At 41.5% G+C, this 21,648-nt stretch overlaps 1 protein-coding gene across 1 annotated transcript; it reads left to right on the forward strand.

Moving 5' to 3' along the window:
• The first annotated feature begins 4,506 nt into the window (after nt 1-4,506).
• On the forward strand, nt 4,507-21,091 carry LOC110982938 (arrestin domain-containing protein 3-like). Its single transcript, XM_087136420.1, has 7 exons — nt 4,507-5,158; nt 6,541-6,663; nt 8,412-8,635; nt 9,091-9,273; nt 11,210-11,395; nt 12,492-12,624; nt 15,328-21,091. The coding sequence occupies exons 1-7, from the start codon at nt 5,035-5,037 to the stop codon at nt 15,891-15,893; spliced, it is 1,539 nt and encodes a 512-aa protein (XP_086992546.1). The 5' UTR covers nt 4,507-5,034; the 3' UTR covers nt 15,894-21,091.
• Nucleotides 21,092-21,648: the final 557 nt, after the last annotated feature.

Raw genomic sequence — 21,648 nt, forward strand, 5'->3', positions numbered from 1 at the left:
TGAAAGACCTTCACTCAAGATAATATTCAAAGAGTTGGGAGACCACTTACACTATGAATTTCAGCACCATGAATTTGCAGTTAATTTGCAGTTTCACTGTGAAATTGTTTTTTCACTGCAACTTCATGGCAGTTCACGTGGTGAAAACATCGTGAAAATAATCCCGGATATGACCCCTTGCCGACACCTTGAGGTCAAGTGAAAACACCATGAAAATGCAGTGAGCCCATCTAGGGGGCCTTCCTCATTAACTTTGTGGTGGGGCTAATCCTTTAAATTCTTTAAGGACCCATTGTCTCATAAAAAGTACCATTATCTGTCTTCTTACTGTGGTGGTGACAGGTGTAAATGTACACATGAACACCCCAATCACAATGTCCGCATCCTTGCAATGTACATGTAATCCCGGCCTGGTTGTTCATACACTACATCATGTCCTGTAGCTGAATGAGAACATTGTAGGGACTTCAGCAAAACGACTCCCCACAAATTATGTCACCTCACAGAAACATTTATTTCAATTTTGTGGCATATCTGTGATTTATATTTAATTTGCTTGAGTAGAGTTATACTCATGAATATTCTGGAAATTCATAATTCCCATGGCCATTTATTTATCGTGTCACAGTTTAGAGCTGGGGAAAAAAAACTTGTGTCCTTCCTCCATGGTTCTACATAAGCAAAATGTGCTTATCAACTGTTCAGCTGCATCCGGCAAATTTGAGCTATCGTACGTGTATCCATCTCTTCTCACAGCTCAAAAAAGGAAAAATAAATCCTGTCTTTTCTAGGAAAGACAGGATCCTGTGTTCACAAAACACCTGCTTTACATTCACAACATGTGGAAAGAAAGTTTTGTGGTTTTCACAAGTTCCCTTCGCATTCCGCTAATCACGGTTTCGAAAACACGCACGCAATATTGTTTCATGCAAGGTTTCCGCTGGTTCCCAGAGGCCCAGACCTAAACAGGGGTATTCAATCGCTCCTTTTGTTGGTAACTGCTACGCTAATTCCTTGTTGTCTATCACACTTATCTTTTATTACGCTTTGACAGTTAAACCGCTGTTTTCCACGGTGGGAAGCTGGACTGGTGTACCGTTATGAATAACAATAGGACCATAAGCTACGAAGATGTTGACGTGAAAAGTCCGTGAAACTGCTGTGAGCTAATCCGCTCCCAAGCTGATCAACTTTCCACCGTGAAAACGGGCTTACATTGCCTTGACAAAAATTTCACGGTGATTTAATAGTAAAACTGCATTTTCATGGTGTTGAAAGTTCATAGTGTTTTTTCCCTCATTAACTTTGCGGTGGGGCCAATCCTTTAAATTCTTTAAGGACCCATTGTCTCATAAAAAGTACCATTATCTGTCTTCTTACTGTGGTGGTGACAGGTGTAAATGTACACTGAACACCCCAATCACAATGTTCGCATCCTTGCAATGTACATGTAATCCCGGCCTGGTTGTTCATACACTACATCATGTCCTGTAGCTGAATGAGAACATTGTAGGGACTTCAGCAAAACGACTCCCCACAAATTATGTCACCTCACAGAAACATTTATTTCAATTTTGTGGCATATCTGTGATTTATATTTAATTTGCTTGAGTAGAGTTATACTCATGAATATTCTGGAAATTCATAATTCCCATGACCATTTATGATTACTCATCGACAATTAAACAACAGTCAGCACCGAGTGCACACTGTTATGCATGATGTTGGAGCAGAAAACACTAGTGCCAAAAAGAGTGTTGAAATTTGGGGGAAGACGCGGATTAGTGAAAATTCTGCTTATGGACTAGTAAAAAGCCATCACTGCTGCTTGTTATTCCACCACTTTGTATACAGTTTCACAGTCTTTTGGCAATTCCATAATTCGATGTGGTAACTTCACAACTTCACCACTCAATGTGCCTTTTGCCCACAAAAGTTAGAAATATTCATATGTCTTCTGGTATGTGTTAAGGGGGGGGGTGTTGTGACATCTAACACCAAGTTTCGTGGAATTCTATGAATCGTGTCACAGTTTAGAGCTGGGGAAAAAAAACTTGTGTCCTTCCTCCATGGTTCTACATAAGCAAAATGTGCTTATCAACTGTTCAGCTGCATCCGGCAAATTTGAGCCATCGTACGTGTATCCATCTCTTCTCACAGCTCAAAAAAGGAAAAATAAATCCTGTCTTTTCTAGGAAAGACAGGATCCTGTGTTCACAAAACACCTGCTTTACATTCACAACATGTGGAAAGAAAGTTTTGTGGTTTTCACAAGTTCCCTTCGCATTCCGCTAATCACGGTTTCGAAAACACGCACGCAATATTGCTTCATGCAAGGTTTCCGCTGGTTCCCAGAGGCCCAGACCTAAACAGGGGTATTCAATCGCTCCTTTTGTTGGTAACTGCTACGCTAATTCCTGGCTGTCTATCACACTAATCTTTTATTACGCTTTGACAGTTAAACTGCTGTTTTCCACGGTGGGAAGCTGGACTGGTGTACCGTTATGAATAACAATAGGACCATAAGCTACGAAGATGTTTACGTGAAAAGTCCGTGAAACTGCTGTGAGCTAATCCGCTCCCAAGCTGATCAACTTTCCACCGTGAAAACGGGCTTACATTGCCTTGACAAAAATTTCACGGTGATTTAATAGTAAAACTGCATTTTCACGGTGTTGAAAGTTCATAGTGTTATGACACACTGTGACTACCAAAACTTCCGACACTATCGATAAAAAACTGACAACAAAAATGCAAGCTGACGTTTTCCCGTATAGTTAGGGTACCGGTACAAAATAATAATCAACTTATAAACTGAGTATATGTATATTATCATCGGTATCACCCAATCTACGTACTTATCAAAATCAAAAATAAAGGTTACTATGTCTCACCTGAAGAGAGAAGCTAGATTTGGCGAAGCGCGGTAGGTTTGGTCGGTTGACTTGGTGGCTGTAGATGGAATGGGTACCGCTTAAATTCCAACGGTCAAAACCACCATCAAGGTCACCACTAACTGACTTTCTCCAGTCTCCCGGATGCTCCACTTTCAAAGATTGGTTTGTACGTATACCCCTTTTACATCCACATGTACCAATAATTATACAACTGAGAGAAGATAGTTTGAAACTACGCAAAAGTCTTGATTTAGTATAAATACTGTTTGAAAAAAATCTGTTTCAATATGTAGTGCTTAAATTACAACGGTCCACTCCAAACCACAACCAATAGTGCCACCCGCTGGATTGCATTCACTCGTCCCTGGGTTGCTCCACTTTTGGTAATCTGCTCCATATGGCCGGGTCAACTTATGCCTAAATATTAGCCACGATGGGCCTGACTGAGATAGACCAACACACCGAGAGACAGAAAATACTTTGTTGGGTGAGACTTATATCAAGGCGTTCCTTTTCATTACATCCCAATCATACAGCATTTCATTTATTTTCAAAAAAACTTTGCAATGAAATGAAAACAACCTGATTCAATAAGTAATATGCATTTTGGAAAGTAGGCCTACATTATGTCTATATGAGAAAACTATATATATCTACCGATATGGCTACGTTATGACAACTTTGTTTAATTACTGGGATAGCACATCCCATTATCTATAACACCCTTTCAGAGGGTCACAAACTGAGAAGATACCAACCCACAACGTAATGACAACCTATCTTTAACACTTAAAAGCATCATTATGAAAATACCTTCCTACAACGTAATCACAACGCCAAAATCCAACATAACGACAACGTTCTGGAAAGACCTAGGCACTACGTCATAGTAACGTAAAAACAGGTAACATTTCGACAACGTTATGAAACCATTTGAACGTCATCACAACGTCAAGATTAAAACATTACAGCAACACTTCAAAATACCACATTACAACGTTATGACAACGTGCTTTTGGCAACTCAATAGCAACGTCATGGAATAACCTACATGAGACGATATCAAGATGTCGTAATGACAACCTCACGACAACGTTTTCAAAAAACGAACTTAAAACCTTATGGCAACGTAATAGCGACAACTAAATAGCAACGTTATTCAGAAACCTACATAAAACGTCTACACGAGTTAAATTATGACTTATTTTCAACTTCGAGAAACGACCATCGCACAACGTCAACGCAACGTTATATGGCAACTTTCAAAGGACGTAGTGAAAATAACCAGAATACAACATTTATACAACCATTGACTGAACACTCAAAGGTTGTGGTAACGTTGTTGTAATGTCATCATGGCACATGACCAAATGACAACCTTTACACAACGTTTCATAACGTTGTGGCAACGTAATGTGTTAGCTGGGAAGTGTCCAGTAAATGAAGATACGAATTTTTAAAGAATTTTGAAAACAGAAAACAATGATAAATATCCCGGCCCAGCATTAGCAACACTGATAACTGCCCCGGCAGGAAGTGGTTTTAAAAGCAGACGTGTAGGCCTACTTTACAATGTACATGTAGGCGTACATACACAGTATATCTCCATCATGCAGGCACTGTACATGTGGACGCAGGTCCTTGCACGAGCTAGGCACCGCTGAATGTACACGCAGCCATAGCTCAGAAAAATTGTGTGTCTCCTTGCGTCTAGGTCTTCGCCGGCTGCAAAAACCGCAGCACACAATAGCTGACAGTAGACGCAGCCGTGGTCTTGAACCGTCCGTGGAGCTTCGCACATGAGGGATCGGAGGCCTAGGGTGTGTTCGAAACAGCCTTGGCTACTGTGGTGTGATCTGCGGTGGGATCCGGATCGAGTCTTCATGCTTTTGGTACATCATCATGTAGCTCCGTGGTTCTACACAACAAATTTAAATGCAGCCGCCCGGGAAGCAGCCGAAACAATACACGTTTGGCCCCAGGTCAGTGGACAAGACGAAGACGTAGCTCAGGAAAGGTAACACATGCAGCAGAACTAGAACAGTAGGCGATAGTGCCAGTGAACAGGAGTACTACCGGGTAGGCCTATCTATCTACAAATAACAAGCAGACCGGAAGTCACCACCATTATCTTAATATGGGCAAATTGACTGTATTTGAGGTGGTGTTCGACGGAGACAATGTGGATGTCTTCAGCTCTGGAGAAGTCGTAAATGGCTACATCAGAGTTGTTCTGACAGCACCGAAGGATGATGTTACAGGTACTAGGTGTGGGGAACTAGGGGTGTAGTAGTACTATGTACATGTACTAAGTACTGTACTGTCAATAGTTCATATCTGAGAGACTGGACTTACAGAGTCACTATTCCACGTACGTGTACGTGTACTCTGTGCTAGCCTTCTATTAAATTTCCCTGTTGACATTTAATTCGGACTTTTTTCCCACTTAAAAAAATGGCTGAAAGCTATTAAGCAGAAAAAAATTGGCGATAAAAGTATGACCCTAGACAACACAAATAACAATCAGGGAAACTAAGGATTTTGAAACAACCCCCCAAAACTACCGGTTCATTCTGGAATTCTAGCGTTTACTCAAGCCAACAGTCCCCCAGCTTAACTAGTGCCCATCCTAGCTGGAACAGCTGGGAACTTGCGAGCATTGGTCTCCATTACAATGGAGATAATTTTTCCGGGGAGGAATGCGAATTGAATTCTTGAGCCCAAAAGAGCTAAGGGATTAAGACCTTTGTTTGGGTAAAGCGATTTGCTAAGAAGCAAAAGAGGGCCTGGTGTTTCGACCCTAGCCGTTTTTTGTTTTTTTTTTTGTTTTTTTTTCTTTGCCTTTGAGAAAGATTTCTCTTGAATTGAAACATCAGGCTCTCCATATTTTTATTTATATTTGAGCTCACTAGTCAGCAAGCAGTTTGCTGCAGTTTTGTATTAAATTAACATACATGTATGTTCTGGACTTTACAAAAGAGATAAGGTTATAAAATCGCAACTAGCAACCCCTTTGTTCAAAACAATTGGCAAAAAAAACACATGGCCACGGTACTGGGTGACGCCTGTATGCTATGGACCTTTTGTTGATATTTGGTTGACATTTGGACACATGTATGGAGCGTCAAAAGTGAACTACCCCATTTTCTCATTTTCTGTTAGTAGATTTTCGGGATTTTGGACTTTGCCTTAAGTATTTTCAAAAATCGCAATTTTCCACTAAGAGAAATTTGGATTTTACTTTGCCGATGGCGGGGGTGGTCCAAAAGTGGACAAGTTAAAAAACCTCTAACAAACCTCTGCGAAAAGGAGAAAATGGGGTTGTCCTCTTTGGGAGCATCAAATAGAATTTGCTAGTGGAAATTTGAAAATTTTAGTGGTCCACTTTTGACGCGCCATGAAGAGTTGTTAAAGTAAAATCTAAATTTCTCCTAGCGGAAAATTGCGTTTTTTGAAAATGCTTTAGGCAAAGTCCAAAATCCTGAAAATGTACTAACAGAAAATGAGGTTGTCCACTTTCGACGCTCCATACATATGCCACACCAGGGCAGTTGAAAAACATCCATTTTCACCCCCCCCCCCAAGTGGCAGCAGTGAGAGACGACCCTTAGTGTCTTATTTCTACACTCTTCTACGTTCACAGCTATTAAACTCAAGTTCAAGGGCAAGGCTCACACTCACTGGACCGAGGGGTCGGAGGACGAAGAAGAGAGTTACTCAGCCAGTGAGACATACTTCAAGGAGAAAATCGTCTGTTGGGGCAAAGGTATAGGCTTTAGAAAAAAACTGTCATTTTGTAAACTGTCTGTTTAGTGTAGTGTTTTTTACTAAGACCTTTTAAAATGCACTTTCCTGTTTCAATCAGATTTCCAACTTCTGCTGTGCCATTTCAAAAAGGAATGTTAGTGCCTCTTGTTTTTATGCTAAAAGCATTTCCATATTCATGAGCAAAGCTGTGATGTCATTCCTGGGGAAAAGCTCAGTGCTAGTGTTACATCGGTGACTGGATTTTCCATATTTTGCTGTTGTAGTTTCCTTTTGATTCATTGCTACGTAAATACGTGGCACTAAGCCAATGAGCAACCCTTGCTGAGAAATGTTTTTGTTGAGCAAAGTTTGTGTTCGCAGTCACTGTCTCCCCTGAATTACATCACAAGAACAGCACCCTCTGTTCAGAAAAGCACAAACCCTTGTAAATGTTTTAAAAACTTTTCTCTTCCCAACACTCTGACATACTCCTAAAGTACGGTAGGTCAAAAAGGTTTAATACATTGACAAGTTTAAAGTTGTACCAAAAAGGAAGAGAAAAATTCATAGTCCACAATCATTTAACCAGTTTCTGCCACCAGAGGATATGTTTTAGATTTTTGTATGTACACAGGTACCCCTAAGCAATTAAAATGTCAGGTTTGACTCAACACACCTGTGGATGACATATGAACATATGCTAATGCCCTATTTGTTTTATACATAAACAAATCTGAGAAGCCTGTGGAGGCGGGATGAGTGTTGAACTTCATCCTCACAGCTGTGCACGTTGTGCATGCTGTGTTGACAAATATGAAAAAAATATACAAATGTCACATAAAGACTGTTCAAATGACTCTTCCAAATAAGTATTCCAGGCATTTGGCTGTAAGTCAAAAGTCGGCAGCTATATCTGGCCTGTTTCCAAATCAAATTTTCAGCCTGAAATACTTGTGATACCATCAGCAAGTGGTGAATACATGTACATCTGTCTTCTGTTCATACGGCTGAGGTACATTGCCATAAAGGACCTTAAATTGGCATGAATTTAGGGGGGCTCTTCCAGGCTCTTATCAAAGTCTATGTTTTCACATGCTCTGTCTGCCTTGAGCAGAAGCACCTCCTCATTGGTTGAAAAGAGCCCCGTTGGCCAGGAGCGTTCATTTTGCTGAGAGCGACGTGATCATAATGCGTTCATTTCATAGTTATTTGTGAACCAGCAAACTGCCGGTCCCACCAAGGGAGCCTCCATTGCTAGGAAAATTGCGCCCTCTCTTGGTCCAGCTCGGGGCTCATACCTGATCCAAGAACTGAATCAGAGAAAAGTATACCAGTGGTGTGAACAGTACATTGTACAGCCCTGTGCAACACAGAGTACTTTCACAAAGTGTCGTTTTCCCCCATCATGCATGTTGTACGTTCATTAGAGAGTACACAAATTCAAGCCTCCGTTGGCAGTGAACTAATGGATAGTACTTGAAAATTTCCTCTCAAAATCATTCACGTAAGTAGTGATGCAAGGACCCTCCTAAATCTGTCAAAGTCACCAGTGACACGTTTTTTTTGTACTTAACATTCAAGAAACTCTGGAGCCCATGAAAAGCAACCATGGCTGGTTGCGGTCTTTACTTCCCCAATCCTGCAAAGTCTACCCAAACCATGTGGTGGATTTTGTAGGATCTATGAGGGCTAGAGGTTCAGTAAGACTGAGATGCACCCAAGCACAGGTACACCCAAATTTTACACTCTCCCGCCTGTTTCTTGCAGATGACAAGACCAGGCGTTGCTTGGAGGCCGGAGAGCATCGCTTCCCATTCTCCTTCAAGATCCCTGATATTCCCCTGCCGTTCCCGTTCGAGTCGAGCTTGGGCTGGATCCGCTACAAAGTGAAGTGCAAGATCGATCGGCCCTGGAAGTTCGACCATCACACGGAGAGGTTGTTCACTGTCACAGGGCAGCCGATCGATCTCAGAGCCATGCCAAATGCCATGGTACAGGATGCTTGTTTGTAACCACTTGGTGCTAGTGTTTCTGGTAAACGTCCAGTAAACGAAGTTATGATTTTTTGAAGAATTTTGAAAACGGAAAATCTTGACAATCCCCCGGGAATAAGGCTTTATTTATACACTTACATGCATTTTATGTTGCAAAACAAGGTGTCCAATATTGCCAGCTGGGTGTCCAAAAGACAGCTGAGGCTCTGAAAAGAATCAGTGGACTCTGTGTTCAAGCAGAATGTTCTGTCCATCACCGGGAGACTTTCAGAAACCACGAACTCACAAGAAAGACATTTCCTACATAGCGTCTCCAAGAGCGCACCAATATTCCATTGTCCACACTGAATAACTCACTGAATAAAACGAGGTTTACTATTTATAGTTTCACTCCTAAACTGCTTGAGTTCTGTAGTTCAGGTTTTTTTTTACTTTTGGCTGGTTGCATTTAGCACCCTGTACACAGGGAAGACACCAAGAGCGTCTGTTGCCTGTGCTGTGAGACTGGTCCCATAATCACCAAAGCCTCCACTGATAAGGCCGGCTACGTGCCAGGGGAGACCATGTATGTCTCAGGCACAGTGGAAAACAACAGTAACCGCAGGATCCTACACCTCACTGTCAGGTTGAAACAGGTGGGTTCATCATGTGACACACTTGGCGATGAGCGTTATCAGGTTGAAGTTTCTCAGAGAGCTATGCACAGACATTTTCAAGGCGAAAGTGAACTCTAACTGTGGTAAAGTGATTAATTCTAATGTTAGTCAGTATAAAATAAACCAACTAACTGTTTCATAACAATATAAATTTTAGGCAATGAATCATTTTTCGACAGTCGCCCGACGGTACAGCAGTCATCAATAAGTGGCTGAAATAAACCTGTCTGATGAATTCACCCTGCTTGTTGGAGCAGGAGGTGTTTGATGTTATAGCACATCACTGCTATAACAAACATGAGGGGGCCCACACAAAATGTGCTGCACAGGGTGTATCAAAAAGGGAAACCCAACTTTAAGTGATTACCGTGGCCAAGCTGTGCACTTTCTAGCAAAAAAGTTGGTATTTTCTAAAAGTAAAGAACATTTACTTTCTGATGATACCCCATTCATGATTTTATGGTCACGCATCACTGAGCACATGTGTGTTGAAATTTAGGTGCATAACTGGGAGGGCTTACTTTCCAGGTCAATGAAATCAACATTACCTCTTTCATAATTGATTTGGGTGTGGGTGGAAATGTCCTCGCTGATTATGCAACCGTTCTTGGGTAAAAATCCTAAGTGTGTTAACCTGAGGTCACAATGATGCAGCTTACAGCAGAACAGTGAATCTTTATGGTGAAGGCTTACCATGAACATAAAAAGAAGAAAAAATTGTCTGTCGGCCCTTGCCAAACGCGCGTTGGGTCGAAAAATTCACGCTTTGTGATTGGCCAACACATAGCAAACTCTTGGAGGCGCACTATTGTGAATTGCCGGTAATGTGCACCTAAATTTTAACACATTGGTGCTCAACAATTATAGTCAGGCACCCAGTAGGTACGTCTGGAACTTGGACACGGGACACGCACAGTGTACATGCTCATGGAATGTTCAAACATAAAATACACACATGTGCCTGTACATGTTTACGTACAAGTACAGGTCAGCCTGACTTTCGATGTCCAAATTGGTCTAAATGTTGCTTCAGTTTGAAAGTTGTGTAAAGGTGTCCCCCACAGCCCTCTTGCAACACATCTGGTCAGCATAATATCTCAAACACCCAAAAATTGGACTGAAATTTCCAAACTCGACCCAAGACAAGCATTGACGCGTTAGCGGCACAAGGCAACATCTTCTCAAATGTACGTCACAGATACATGTATATAAATTTTCTGTGTAAATGGGATACCTCTTGTGGGCAGGGCTGTTTCCCGATCTGTGCTGTTTTTTCCAATCAACAACTTTTAAATCGTGGATGTTGTTTAAAAATATACAAATTTTAATAATAGCTACGAAAACACCTTTTAATGGGCCGTTTAATAGCATTCAGAATTTTTTTACGTTTTCCAATCAAAATGCTTTCAGCTTTGTTCCAAACTGAGAGCATCTGATTGTGCAAAATCCATTCAGAGACTTCATGCATCTGACTGGAGGAAGAAGCACATTTTAATCCTCCCTTGGTTTTACAGCACAAATATGCACAAGTGCCCAAGGTCACTCTCTTGCATGTTGGTGCAGTGCACAACACAACACAGCTGTGCTTCTTTGAGGTGTTTACCAAGTGACCCAAAGAGTGACTTCAGCATAGGAGGGTTAATGTACTTATCGCTTGTGTCGAAAGAAGAGTCATTGGCGCATACTTTGGCAAAGTATAGTGCGACCTCCAAGCCCTCTCAGGCCATGAGCACTTTCATGACAGTGCGTATTCCTCTTGAAGGGTAAAGTATGAAGGACGCATTATCAGTTCTTTTCACTGATGCTTTAAGACATTCCCCCTCAAAAAAGAGCTCAGAGGAATTTGGGTCAAGCCAAAGTCCAAGATGAAGTCATTTACATGTAGCGTTCCTGTATTGTTTTGTTTGGTCTCCAGTGGGTGAGATACTTCTCTTCCGGAGGTCACTCAACTAGACGGGAATACAACGTCATCAACGAGAGAGCTCCCGGATGCGAAGAGGGGGAGGTAGCAAGGATGGACTGGAAGCCTCATGTGATACCCTCCATCCCGCCCACGGGCCCGCAAGGCTGCAGAATCATGAGGATTGAGTATGTGGTCCACGTAAGTCTTGAGCTTCTTGATCCCTTAAACCATGGACAAGCAGCACGGGCAAGCCCTAATAAAGTCCAGTACCAACAAACAGACAAACAACAAGCAGATAATAGACAAATTGCACCAGCTGAGTCACATGACCTATAGTGGGTGTCAAACATCAACAAACATGGCATCCTTCCATAGCAAAGTGTGTCATAAGTGTCGTTTACCCATAATAACACCGATTTTTGGTCCAGTGCTCAGCACATCAGTAATCTGAGTGGCTGCACTGACCGTCAGCTTTATATGTGGTAAGTGACACTTATAACACCCTTTGTAATGGGGGACACTCATGTTTACTGATGTTTGATCCCCACTATGGGTCATGTGACTTAGCGATCACAATCAGTCTATTACCCGTCTCATGTAGCTGATGTAGCAGACCCATGATCAACCCATTGAGTTCAAATTTGGTTAGTAACTGTTTGGAAGCGGGTTTCACAAGCGTGCCAAAAATGAACAGGGCTCACATCAGCTTGTTCTGATATCAGCACTGTGTAGAAGTATCACTTCACTGGCACAGAAGAAAAGCACCTGGCGGGGGCAGTGGAAATTACGTAACCGATGCACTTGCTAAGAACTTGTAACAGAACTTGGTTTGCGATGCTCAGCTCAACCTACCTACACCCAAGCACACGTAAACCTGCACTTGCGCATGTCTCCAGTATTTCCCTTGAGCAGAAGCAACCCCCCCCCATTGGTTGAAAAGAGGCTTGGTTGGTGGGGAGCGTTCCATATTCCGTGCATTTCAGAGACATTTATTAACCAGCGAAGTGCAGTTCCCACCGAAGGAGCCTCCATTACAAGCAAAATTGCACCCTCTGTTGATCTTGCTTGGAGCGGATAGGGACTCCGTTTTTGTGTAAAAGCTGTGAAGTAATTGCCATCCCCTGTTCATGCACAGAGCAGATACGATGAAGGGACACAGGACCAATCTTGTATCCCACTTTCTCAGCATCCACTCACGCCATGCATACTTTACGTACCTTGACAAGGACGTACTCCATTCATTGCCTCTCTGATAGTTGTACCGGTTTAAATGTCTCGCTGTTTTTGCCCGCAGTTTGAAGGTGACGTGGAGAACACACCCTTTGATGCTAACGTGTACCTACCCATCACCATAGGGACAGTTCCAGTCTATCGGCCTCCCTACCAGGACCCTTCAGGTGTGATCGTCCAGCAACCCACCAGCAGTGGTAGGTTCACTTTCACCCTCCACAACACCCTCTGATCTTTTGCCACAAGGAAATCCTCTGTATTTTTTCTTGAGCCATCAATATATTCCATGTTTTACAGCGCCATAATGATTAGGTGACGGTGCCCCAACAAAACATCAGCTGTCGGCTTACTTCAGTGTCCTGGCTGGCACCTCATGAGAAAGATTTCTGTTGCTCCGGAATTTGGGAAGACGCTTTCAATGGCCCCCACAGTGGTGTGAGTCCCCACAATTACCATGATGCAATGTGTGGGTAGCTTCCAGAACTCCAGAGGAATTTCCTTTGTGTATGTGAGAAGATTTTATGACGTGCTGACAGCAAACAGACACAACTGGAATTGGGAGACATGCAATATTAGGTCCTTAACTTTCTTCCTCCATACTTCTGCAAGAAAATACTGATCTTTTCTGAATCTTCCTCATGTGCACAAAGCAAATATAAAATCTTAATGAAAACAAAAATAAACGCAAATTAGACGCGATTTGAGCACGATTGGTGAAGCTGAGCTAACTTCCTTGCACATAATTACAAGAACGCCAAAGAAAGGGAAAATGTACATGTACCTAAAAACTGTCCCCTAAAAAATGCATGCACTCATGAATGGTTATGGACAACCGATCTCGGGCTACAAATCAGCCCTGGCTGTAAAAGCCAAAGCGCATAAACGTGCTACTCATCTACCAGCAGACTCCTCCAAAAATGTTCTTTTTTCTTTTCTGGTTTTTTTTTTTTGGTTGTAATCATGGGAATTTAATCTTGTAAAAATCAAATCTCAAAAACAAGCAGGAAAGAGATGGAGTTCGCTGAAAAACTGACTGAGATCCCCAAGAAGGTGGGTTAATTTTCAAGATGTATTTTTCAAGATGTAAGGTGGGTTAAATGAGACAAATTTCAGGCCAGGCCAGAAAGCGGCTGTGGGCCAATGTGGGACTATGAGCAGTCCCAATACTTTGTTGGCCAAAGCTTCATTGTCGATTGGCCAATCGTCAAATCTCTGAAATTGCTTATGCTATCAGCCAACTTGTTCTTGTTCCGTGGAAGCCATTCTGGTAGTAAAATACAGCCGAGCTCGCTGGTTGAATTGAATATAGCCAATGAAAGTGCCTGTAGCTCGGAATTATTGCTACCGCAAGTGATGATCTTGGGGACGTTGGAATTGTCCGTATGCCATCTAATTACCCTGTCTGGGACCAAGGGTAATAAATCGCAGAGAACGTGATGGACCGTGGCTACCTCTCGCCATGTTGAGCTTTTGCACTGCTCTGCTTCGTTCCAATTGCCGTGAAATTTGAGATTGGAATAATTTTCTGCATAAGCTCCGTAAGCGTAACTACTAGTGTCCGAGTAGACCGTCAGGGACAGGGCAAGCCTAAATTGTATTGTGAAGCCGTTGAGCTTGTTAATGCTGCTCTGCCAAAACTCTAACTCTGCGAAAATATTTTCATCTAAAGAGATTGTATCCTGCCAGCTAGACCTGGAGTCGATAGCTTTATATGAATGTCGTGTCATTAATCCTGCGGCCGGCCCTATAAAGGCTAGGGACATTGAGATTATCTGACCCGTAAAGCATGCTACTGATTCGACTGCAGAGTGGATAGAAGAAGACAGTGTTTGAATAGTCAATAGAATGTCCTGGTTTGAAGCTTGCTCGACGTTCATGATGCAGAGCTTGGCGGACATACCAATGTGGTGGTGCGAGGTTAAGCTACATAACCGAGAATGAATTACAAATGGATAATGCTTCACCTAAATAGGTTATGCGTTACGTAAAAGTAACATTCGCACTCTAAAGAGTGTTAGCTCCTGTCGTACAATAACGAAAAGAAAGAACAATTCCTTTCATAAGAAGTACATGTCACTGCCATGGTCTGTGGAATGGATACAAGACGATGGTATAGGTGAATGCTGCGAAGTTCCTTGCAAAATAATTGTACCTGTTGAGCGTTTATGTGATACCGCTTGCACGTCCTACATGTGTTCAAATATTGGCAGTTTGTTGTTTCGACTGGTCCAGTTGTAGAGTTGAACAGTGTTGTATTCGAGTCCATCACAAGTCATTCTGTCTCAAGCCAATTCACAAGCTATTCTAGTGAACTGCAACAAAAGCATTCTTTTGTCTTTGTTCACCCTGTTACTGATGACTGGCCTTGTGAAGGGACTTGTGACTGGCCTTGTGAAGGGACTTGTGACTGGACTTGTGAAAAGAGTTGTGAAAGGACTCATGATGGACTCAAATACAACACTGTGGCAGTTAAGTGACCAAAATCACACATTCCCATAGGAAGGTTCAGAGTCCTGTTAACCTGTAGCCAGAGGCTTCTCAATCAGCAAATGTGCATGGCATTGTGGGAAAAGTCAACGTAGCCAACCCCAAGCATGGCAGTCACTGCAACACGTCGTGTCCACTTTCAGGATCAAATCTGTGCAATTTTGCATTCTTTTCTCTACACGAGATACCACCATCATTCCAAAGTTTCTTGAGTTTGTTGACTCGTCCAGATTGTGGTGGATGTCTGCAAAATGCCAAAGTAATAGTTGCTGGTAAAGAGTCCTTTAGTTATCAATGCTCACCCATGGAGCAGAACAAATTCTGTAGGACAGACTTTCACGGTACATTTTATTATGCATTGGTCCTGTTCATCGTAAGGAGTTTCTTACAAAAATAATTTGTCTTTATTCTAGGACCACCACCTCCAAGTTATGAGATAGCCTTAGAGGGACTCCAGGAGGTACCCAGCAAGAGTGGCTATGACTACACCTTTGGGAAGCTGATGTACGCCCCCCAGTACCCAACATACAACCTGCCGGCGCAACCGCCAGCCTGGGATCCCATGCACCCACCACCAGTGCAGGACCCGACCTACCCACCTGGGGGCTATCCACCCCCCAGTGACCCGACCTACCCACCTGCTTTTGGTGCTGGCTACCCACCACCCGGAGTTCCAGAGGGATACCCACCACCTTCTGCTCCTCAAACCTATCCACCACCTGCAGGTGGCACTGGCTACCCACCTCCTGAGGGTGATGCTGGCTACCCACCACCTGCAGGTGCGCAAGGCTATCCACCACCTGCAGATGGTGAAGGCTACCCACCACCCGCAGGTGCAGGTGACGAAGGCCAGCCACCACCTGTTGGTAGTGAAGATCACACAGCAGCTGCAGGTGGTGGGGGTGAAGGAAGCACAGATGAGAAGCCTCCAGCAGAAGGAACGGAGGTCATTGAGCTGGAAAAAATTGAAATCTCTTAAATGGTGAGTTCTTGTACCAGTGAAACCAATATTTTGTTCCTTGATTGCTAGTAAGGGTAATTTCGTTTATGCCTGTCATTCTTCAGAGGTTTTTCTAGGCACAGGCAAATAGACGGTCAGATCAGGTATGAGAAATATTGCATTCTGCCCATGTGGCAATTTATCAACTCTTCACTGGTGCAACTGGCTGCCCATTGCATACTTATCAACTTGACTGAATAGATGTTGCATATTATAACGTGTAGCAAACTTTTCTAGTTTTCAATTAAATTACGGTTTGCCGTTATATTCTTCTCAAATATTTTAGCCATTAAATCAAGATTTGAATTAATGTTTACCTATTGTGACATTACTTCTGGTCCATATGACAAGGAGGATTTGGTTGCTTTTTGTTTTGCAGCAATATTTATACAAATGGTGAGCAAGGTTTGACGGTTCATTTAGGATTTCCTTTCACCAACCTGAGGATTTGCAGTTCTTAACTTTCGTAGTATTATGCTTTTATCTTTCCTCATACACTCTCTTGCCATTGTTGTGGATAATGTGCATTTCTTGCAATTAGAAATAGAAAGTAGACCAGTGAAAAGTCTGGGGAGCATGCTAATAAAATGACTTGATATTTCAAAGATTTAGTACAGAAAAAAATTTCCAGGTGTGCGTAATGCAATAATGAATATCTATAACAGGCACGTGCTGTTTGGAGATTGAGTGGGTTCAAATACCCACTCCCCACTTACGATCTCTGCCAACTTTACAAGTCCATCAATCAGGAAACACTTGTAGCCCAGTCTGAGGGAATGGGCCAGTACAATATCCAAGGAACAAAGAGGAACTATCACAGGGGTAGAAAAAAAGGACTACAAGGCCAGTGCCTCGTGAAAATGATGGGAACAGAACACATGTAATAAGATTGTCACACTCACAAAAAAAGTGAATGAACAAACGGTTCTATGGCGGAACAACTGACACCTCCGTTGGCGGACCCAGCAGACCGTCCTGACTCCACAAATATATTTATTAACCTTGCGCAAGGATGAGCGGCTACCCTGACACAAGGGGGGATATCAGCTAACGAACGGCGGACTAAGCCTAGGAGCAGTTTGTTTGGTGGAAATCTACCACCACTTAAGAAAGACAAACATCAATACTGGTATTAGAACAAGGAAATGCATGCAAACCTTAACCCTAACAATCCTCAGTCCTCCAACAGGTGAAGGATTGAGGACTGTTAGGGTTAATCAACCTCACAGTGACATAGGATTTCCAAGGACAATTAATTAGTGCAATACATTTATTACAAATATAAATCAACGGTGCATATCAGACACAAGGTTTATTTATACAATACACCTCACACGGCAATTCAATAAGCCTCACGTGGTAAACCTAATCACATGGCAAGTTGGCAACTCTAACATAAGCCAGACTATTGCCAACGATACACACCACTAGCAAGCAGTGATAATCTACGTGGAGTGTTAATCAAACAAGGGATAATAACCCTGACTAGCCAGGGTCGATTAATCCAAGGGATAATAACCCTGACTAGCCAGGGTCGATTAATCCAAGGGATAATAACCCTCACTAGCCAGGGTCGATTAATCCAAGGGATAATAACCCTGACTACCCAAGGTCGATTAATCCAAGGGATAATAACCCTGACTAGCCAGGGTCGATTAATCCAAGCGATAATAACCCTCACTAGCCAGGGTTGATTAATCCAAGCGATAATAACCCTCACTAGCCAGGGTTGATTAATTTGGTGATAGATATGTCAGGAAGATGCCCTGAAGTGCCAGGCATGTACCGTTATTAATGCTGCAAGATCGTAGTTAAAATCACTGCCTTGGTCTCCAGTGCCTTGGTATGAAATTCATTAAAATATTCCTATTTCCTCCGGATTGGAATTTGTAATGCCAGTCCATCAGAGGTTACACCCCCAGCTAATATTGGTACCTATCCATTCTTCAGGGTGGAGAGAAGTAAGTTTGGGTAAAGTGGCTTGCCCAAGGTCATAACTTATCACCAGCAGGTGGAGTCAACCCCTGACCCTCTGGTCACAAGTCACAAATTTCCCTTGCAAAGGAGTAAAACATACACAGGTACTTTAAGGCATAGATAAAATCCTATAATTGGAGTACATTTATACAAATGTACTGCCGTATCTTATGTAAGTGAAAAAAGAGGAAATAAAGAACCAAATTCAACAAGCTTGTAAGCACGCAGATTTGCTAAGCACGGAAAACATTGGCTTTGCCAAAAAAAGTCAAAGCATGCTTTAATATTGCTAATTATTGCTCAGGGCACAAATTTACAAAGCATGATTTCTCTGTTGAGCAGGTCTATGAAATTTGGTCACACAAGTGACCCAAAAAAAGATTAAAAAAAAAATTGGAAGAAGATTGAGGTTTGTTCTGGGAGGAAATGTGTGCATGGATGGGAGTAAGGAGATAAACTGAACTGGTAATATGTAATACATAACAACTCAGCTGATTTTATTGCCTTTTTATGATTCTAAACCTTGAAATCTAAGGGAACAGAAAACTTCCCAAAAGTGTATGAGAAACAAAATTTAATTTTATGACAGTATGTGTCCCAGTGAACATTTTCAGGTTTTTGTGAAGTGTGCATATATGCAAGTCAGGGCATCTTTTTTTTTATGAAATAAGCATTTAAACTGACTCTAAGGCTTTTGTAATTATATCTTTTGCCTTTCACCACAGTCACCCCGAGTTGTTATGTCCAGTGGTTTGTGGGAGACTTGACATTGATTTTACCTCTCAACTCGTACCTTTGGGCCGTTTTCCAATACTCAACTTCGGCTCCGTCTCAGGCTTCAACTACGTTTTTTACTAGCTGACTTTGAAGCTGTAAGCACAGTAATTAGTCTAATAGTGCCACAGAACATCAAATAAGATGCAAGAGAGCAAAAACTTGCAGTAATGCAATTTGATTTAAACGCTTCAGGCCTACAATCATTGATTGGTTTCGGGGACGAAGCCTGAGACGGAGACAAAGTTGAGTCGTGGAAAACGGCCTTGACCTCCAGTGAACGTGATACAAGCTGTTTAAGGTGGCTGTGCGTTCACGTTCGTTTTCTCCAGTAATAGCAGTATGGGTACAAATGGATCAGTAGTCTGTACAGAATCCTCCACAGAAATACAAAGGATTTTGGGATAGCTACGTCATTTTCACTATTTGTGAATGTTGAGTAATCGCTCCTTCCCACTACTTTAAGGATTCCACAAGTATCTCTGACTTACAAGTGGATAGAATTTGTCTGCTTGATTACTCAGGCAAACACCGGGTGGCTCATGTAAACGAAATTTATTAACATAAAATTCAGTAATTGATATAATGTTTATATTGCATGAGACCTTAGTCCAACATCAAAGGAACCTGTATACACGTGTAAATGTTTTATATACATAATTAGGATGATTAGTGCTTTTCACTAAAATGTACCTGTCATTTGTATTGCTATTTAAAATTGTACAAGTCTTGATAAAGACATTGTGTGGAAATTACCGGTATCAAGGCAAATATCCATGTGACTAAGAAATATATTCACCGAACATATCAAATGAAAGCTTTGATTAATTGTATATGTGCACTTTATTAAATAAATTATCCTGCATGATGATTGGGATGAATTATCATTCATCTCTACTTCTTGCCGCAAAATGTGAATGAGAGCACCTTAATTTCAGTTGTAACAATTTATGTAAGATGTGAAAGGCTCTGTGTGCAGAAACTTACAAAAAAATACAAGCCCTTTCTCAGTTATTCTTCGTCGAGTTGTCCACAAGATATGTAACAGTACCAGAGTTGAAACATTTATTATTGGCGCGCAGTTTTGACTGAGGGTTTTTTTTTTATTGAGCTGTAGGTAGCAATATTTTATTTTTTAAACTTTCATTCCATTGCACTTTACATTTATTAGACTCTATACATGTACTCTTTGCCTTAAATGCTGCTAATTTATATAGGAGCTGAATTGTATGTGTATTTCAAGTTTTTTTATATATATACACATATGTTTGGTGTACTTTTAAGGGTTGTATTGATGGGTTAAGGTTTTATACTTTATTACTTTTGATGTTTGGTTTTAGATATTGTATGTAAAAGTGCCGCAGACTGTTTGCTGACAGAATGACCTTAAATATAGATGAATTTACTTAAATTCACTGGACACTCCCGATGGCTCCAATGCTTTGTTCTTGAAGGACCTTACCTTGATGAAATTCTGAACTGGCTCCTTGTGCTGAGGCTAAGTGGCATAACCAAGAGGGGTGGGGGATGTAACTGCCCCCCATGTGGGAACTTTTCCCCCTTCCCCGAGAAGATCCTTGCTGCGCCGATGTTGAGGTTGTAGTTTGTGAGAGAATATATGTTTTAGAAATGGTAGACATGAAATATAATACGATGATTCAAACTGAACAGTTGCCTTTTTTCTAAATTACGTATCAAGTGGTTCCTCCATTTATCTGCTGTTCGAGTTAATTATGTCTGCTAGTATATTTACCCACCAATGGCTAGTTCTTATAAGGTGTTGCTGTTGTGGCGCACTTTCATTGTTAATTGCAGTGATGGGCCATGTCCTATACTGCACCATGACCCATACACTCTAGACTATAATCATTGGTGTACATGTATGTACGAACTTGAAAAAAATACAAACGTGTGCTGGTAGAAATGTTTGGTTTTTTCAAAAAGCAGATCTCGTAACAGAACATTTCTGAATTCATTTCTTGTAAAACTAACTTCAAAGTAGTATATCTCGCAAAATCAAAATAAGTATCTTGTCCAAATAAACTGGGGAAAATGTCTCAGAAAAGCGAATTTGAAGAAAGATACATTTCACTTTCTGAAAATGTATACTTCATTGCACTAGTGGACTTTCGGATCTTCCAGAATGTTTTTGTCTATTTTGTATTGCCAACTCTGCTAAACATGAATCATTCGCACGTTAATTAACGAGAAAGTTGGAATATATGTACATGTAATTGTTAAATTTATGTTATTCATCTCTTAAGTTTCTGGATTAGTTTATTGCTTTTCCTCTGTGCCCTTCTTTTAAAGAGTTAATTAAAGTTGCTAAATATTTCATTCTTAATAAATGGTAAAAATAACTGTTAACAGTACAGGAGATGCTGCCGAGAATATGAACGATCATTAAAGGAAATTATAAACCGAAATCAAGTCCAAATTAGTGTAATTTACTTTTGTGCATTGAGGCATGACATATTTGTTAGTCACGTGGTCATTTTGCATGGACTGGAAGCACTTCATTCCTCCGGGCATTGTGACAACTTGTCTGTTTAGCTGAGCATAATGCTTCTTAGCGAATGGGGGTTGTAACTGAATTAAGCTATTTATTATTACTATTTTATTTTTGGTTTAATTTTCAGCTCGCACAAGAAAACTTGTGTCGTACCCAGGCCACTCAAGCCCTCGTCGACCCAAGCCGAGTTCCCCCGTGTTTGATTAACTGATGTGGCGTTTTCCAATTCCCAATGAGAGAGTCTAGGTTTTCTCAGCCTAGGCCCTGAGATAAAACAGACGATGGGGAAAGTCACCAATCTAAATGCTGCCTTGGCCCCAGAGTTTGACGAGCACTGAACTAACGTTTGGGGAAACTTTGGCAGAAATATCCAGTCGAGTGAAATTGAGTGATTCGGTCGAATGACCCAGTTAATATTCACGGGATAATAGGAATTATTAGATTATAGGCAACTGGGTTAATACTCTTTCC

The sequence above is a fragment of the Acanthaster planci genome, linkage group LG05 (assembly GCF_054643075.1).
Source record: "Acanthaster planci isolate LZ-2023a linkage group LG05, COTS_SCS, whole genome shotgun sequence".
NCBI lineage: Eukaryota > Metazoa > Echinodermata > Asteroidea > Valvatida > Acanthasteridae > Acanthaster > Acanthaster planci.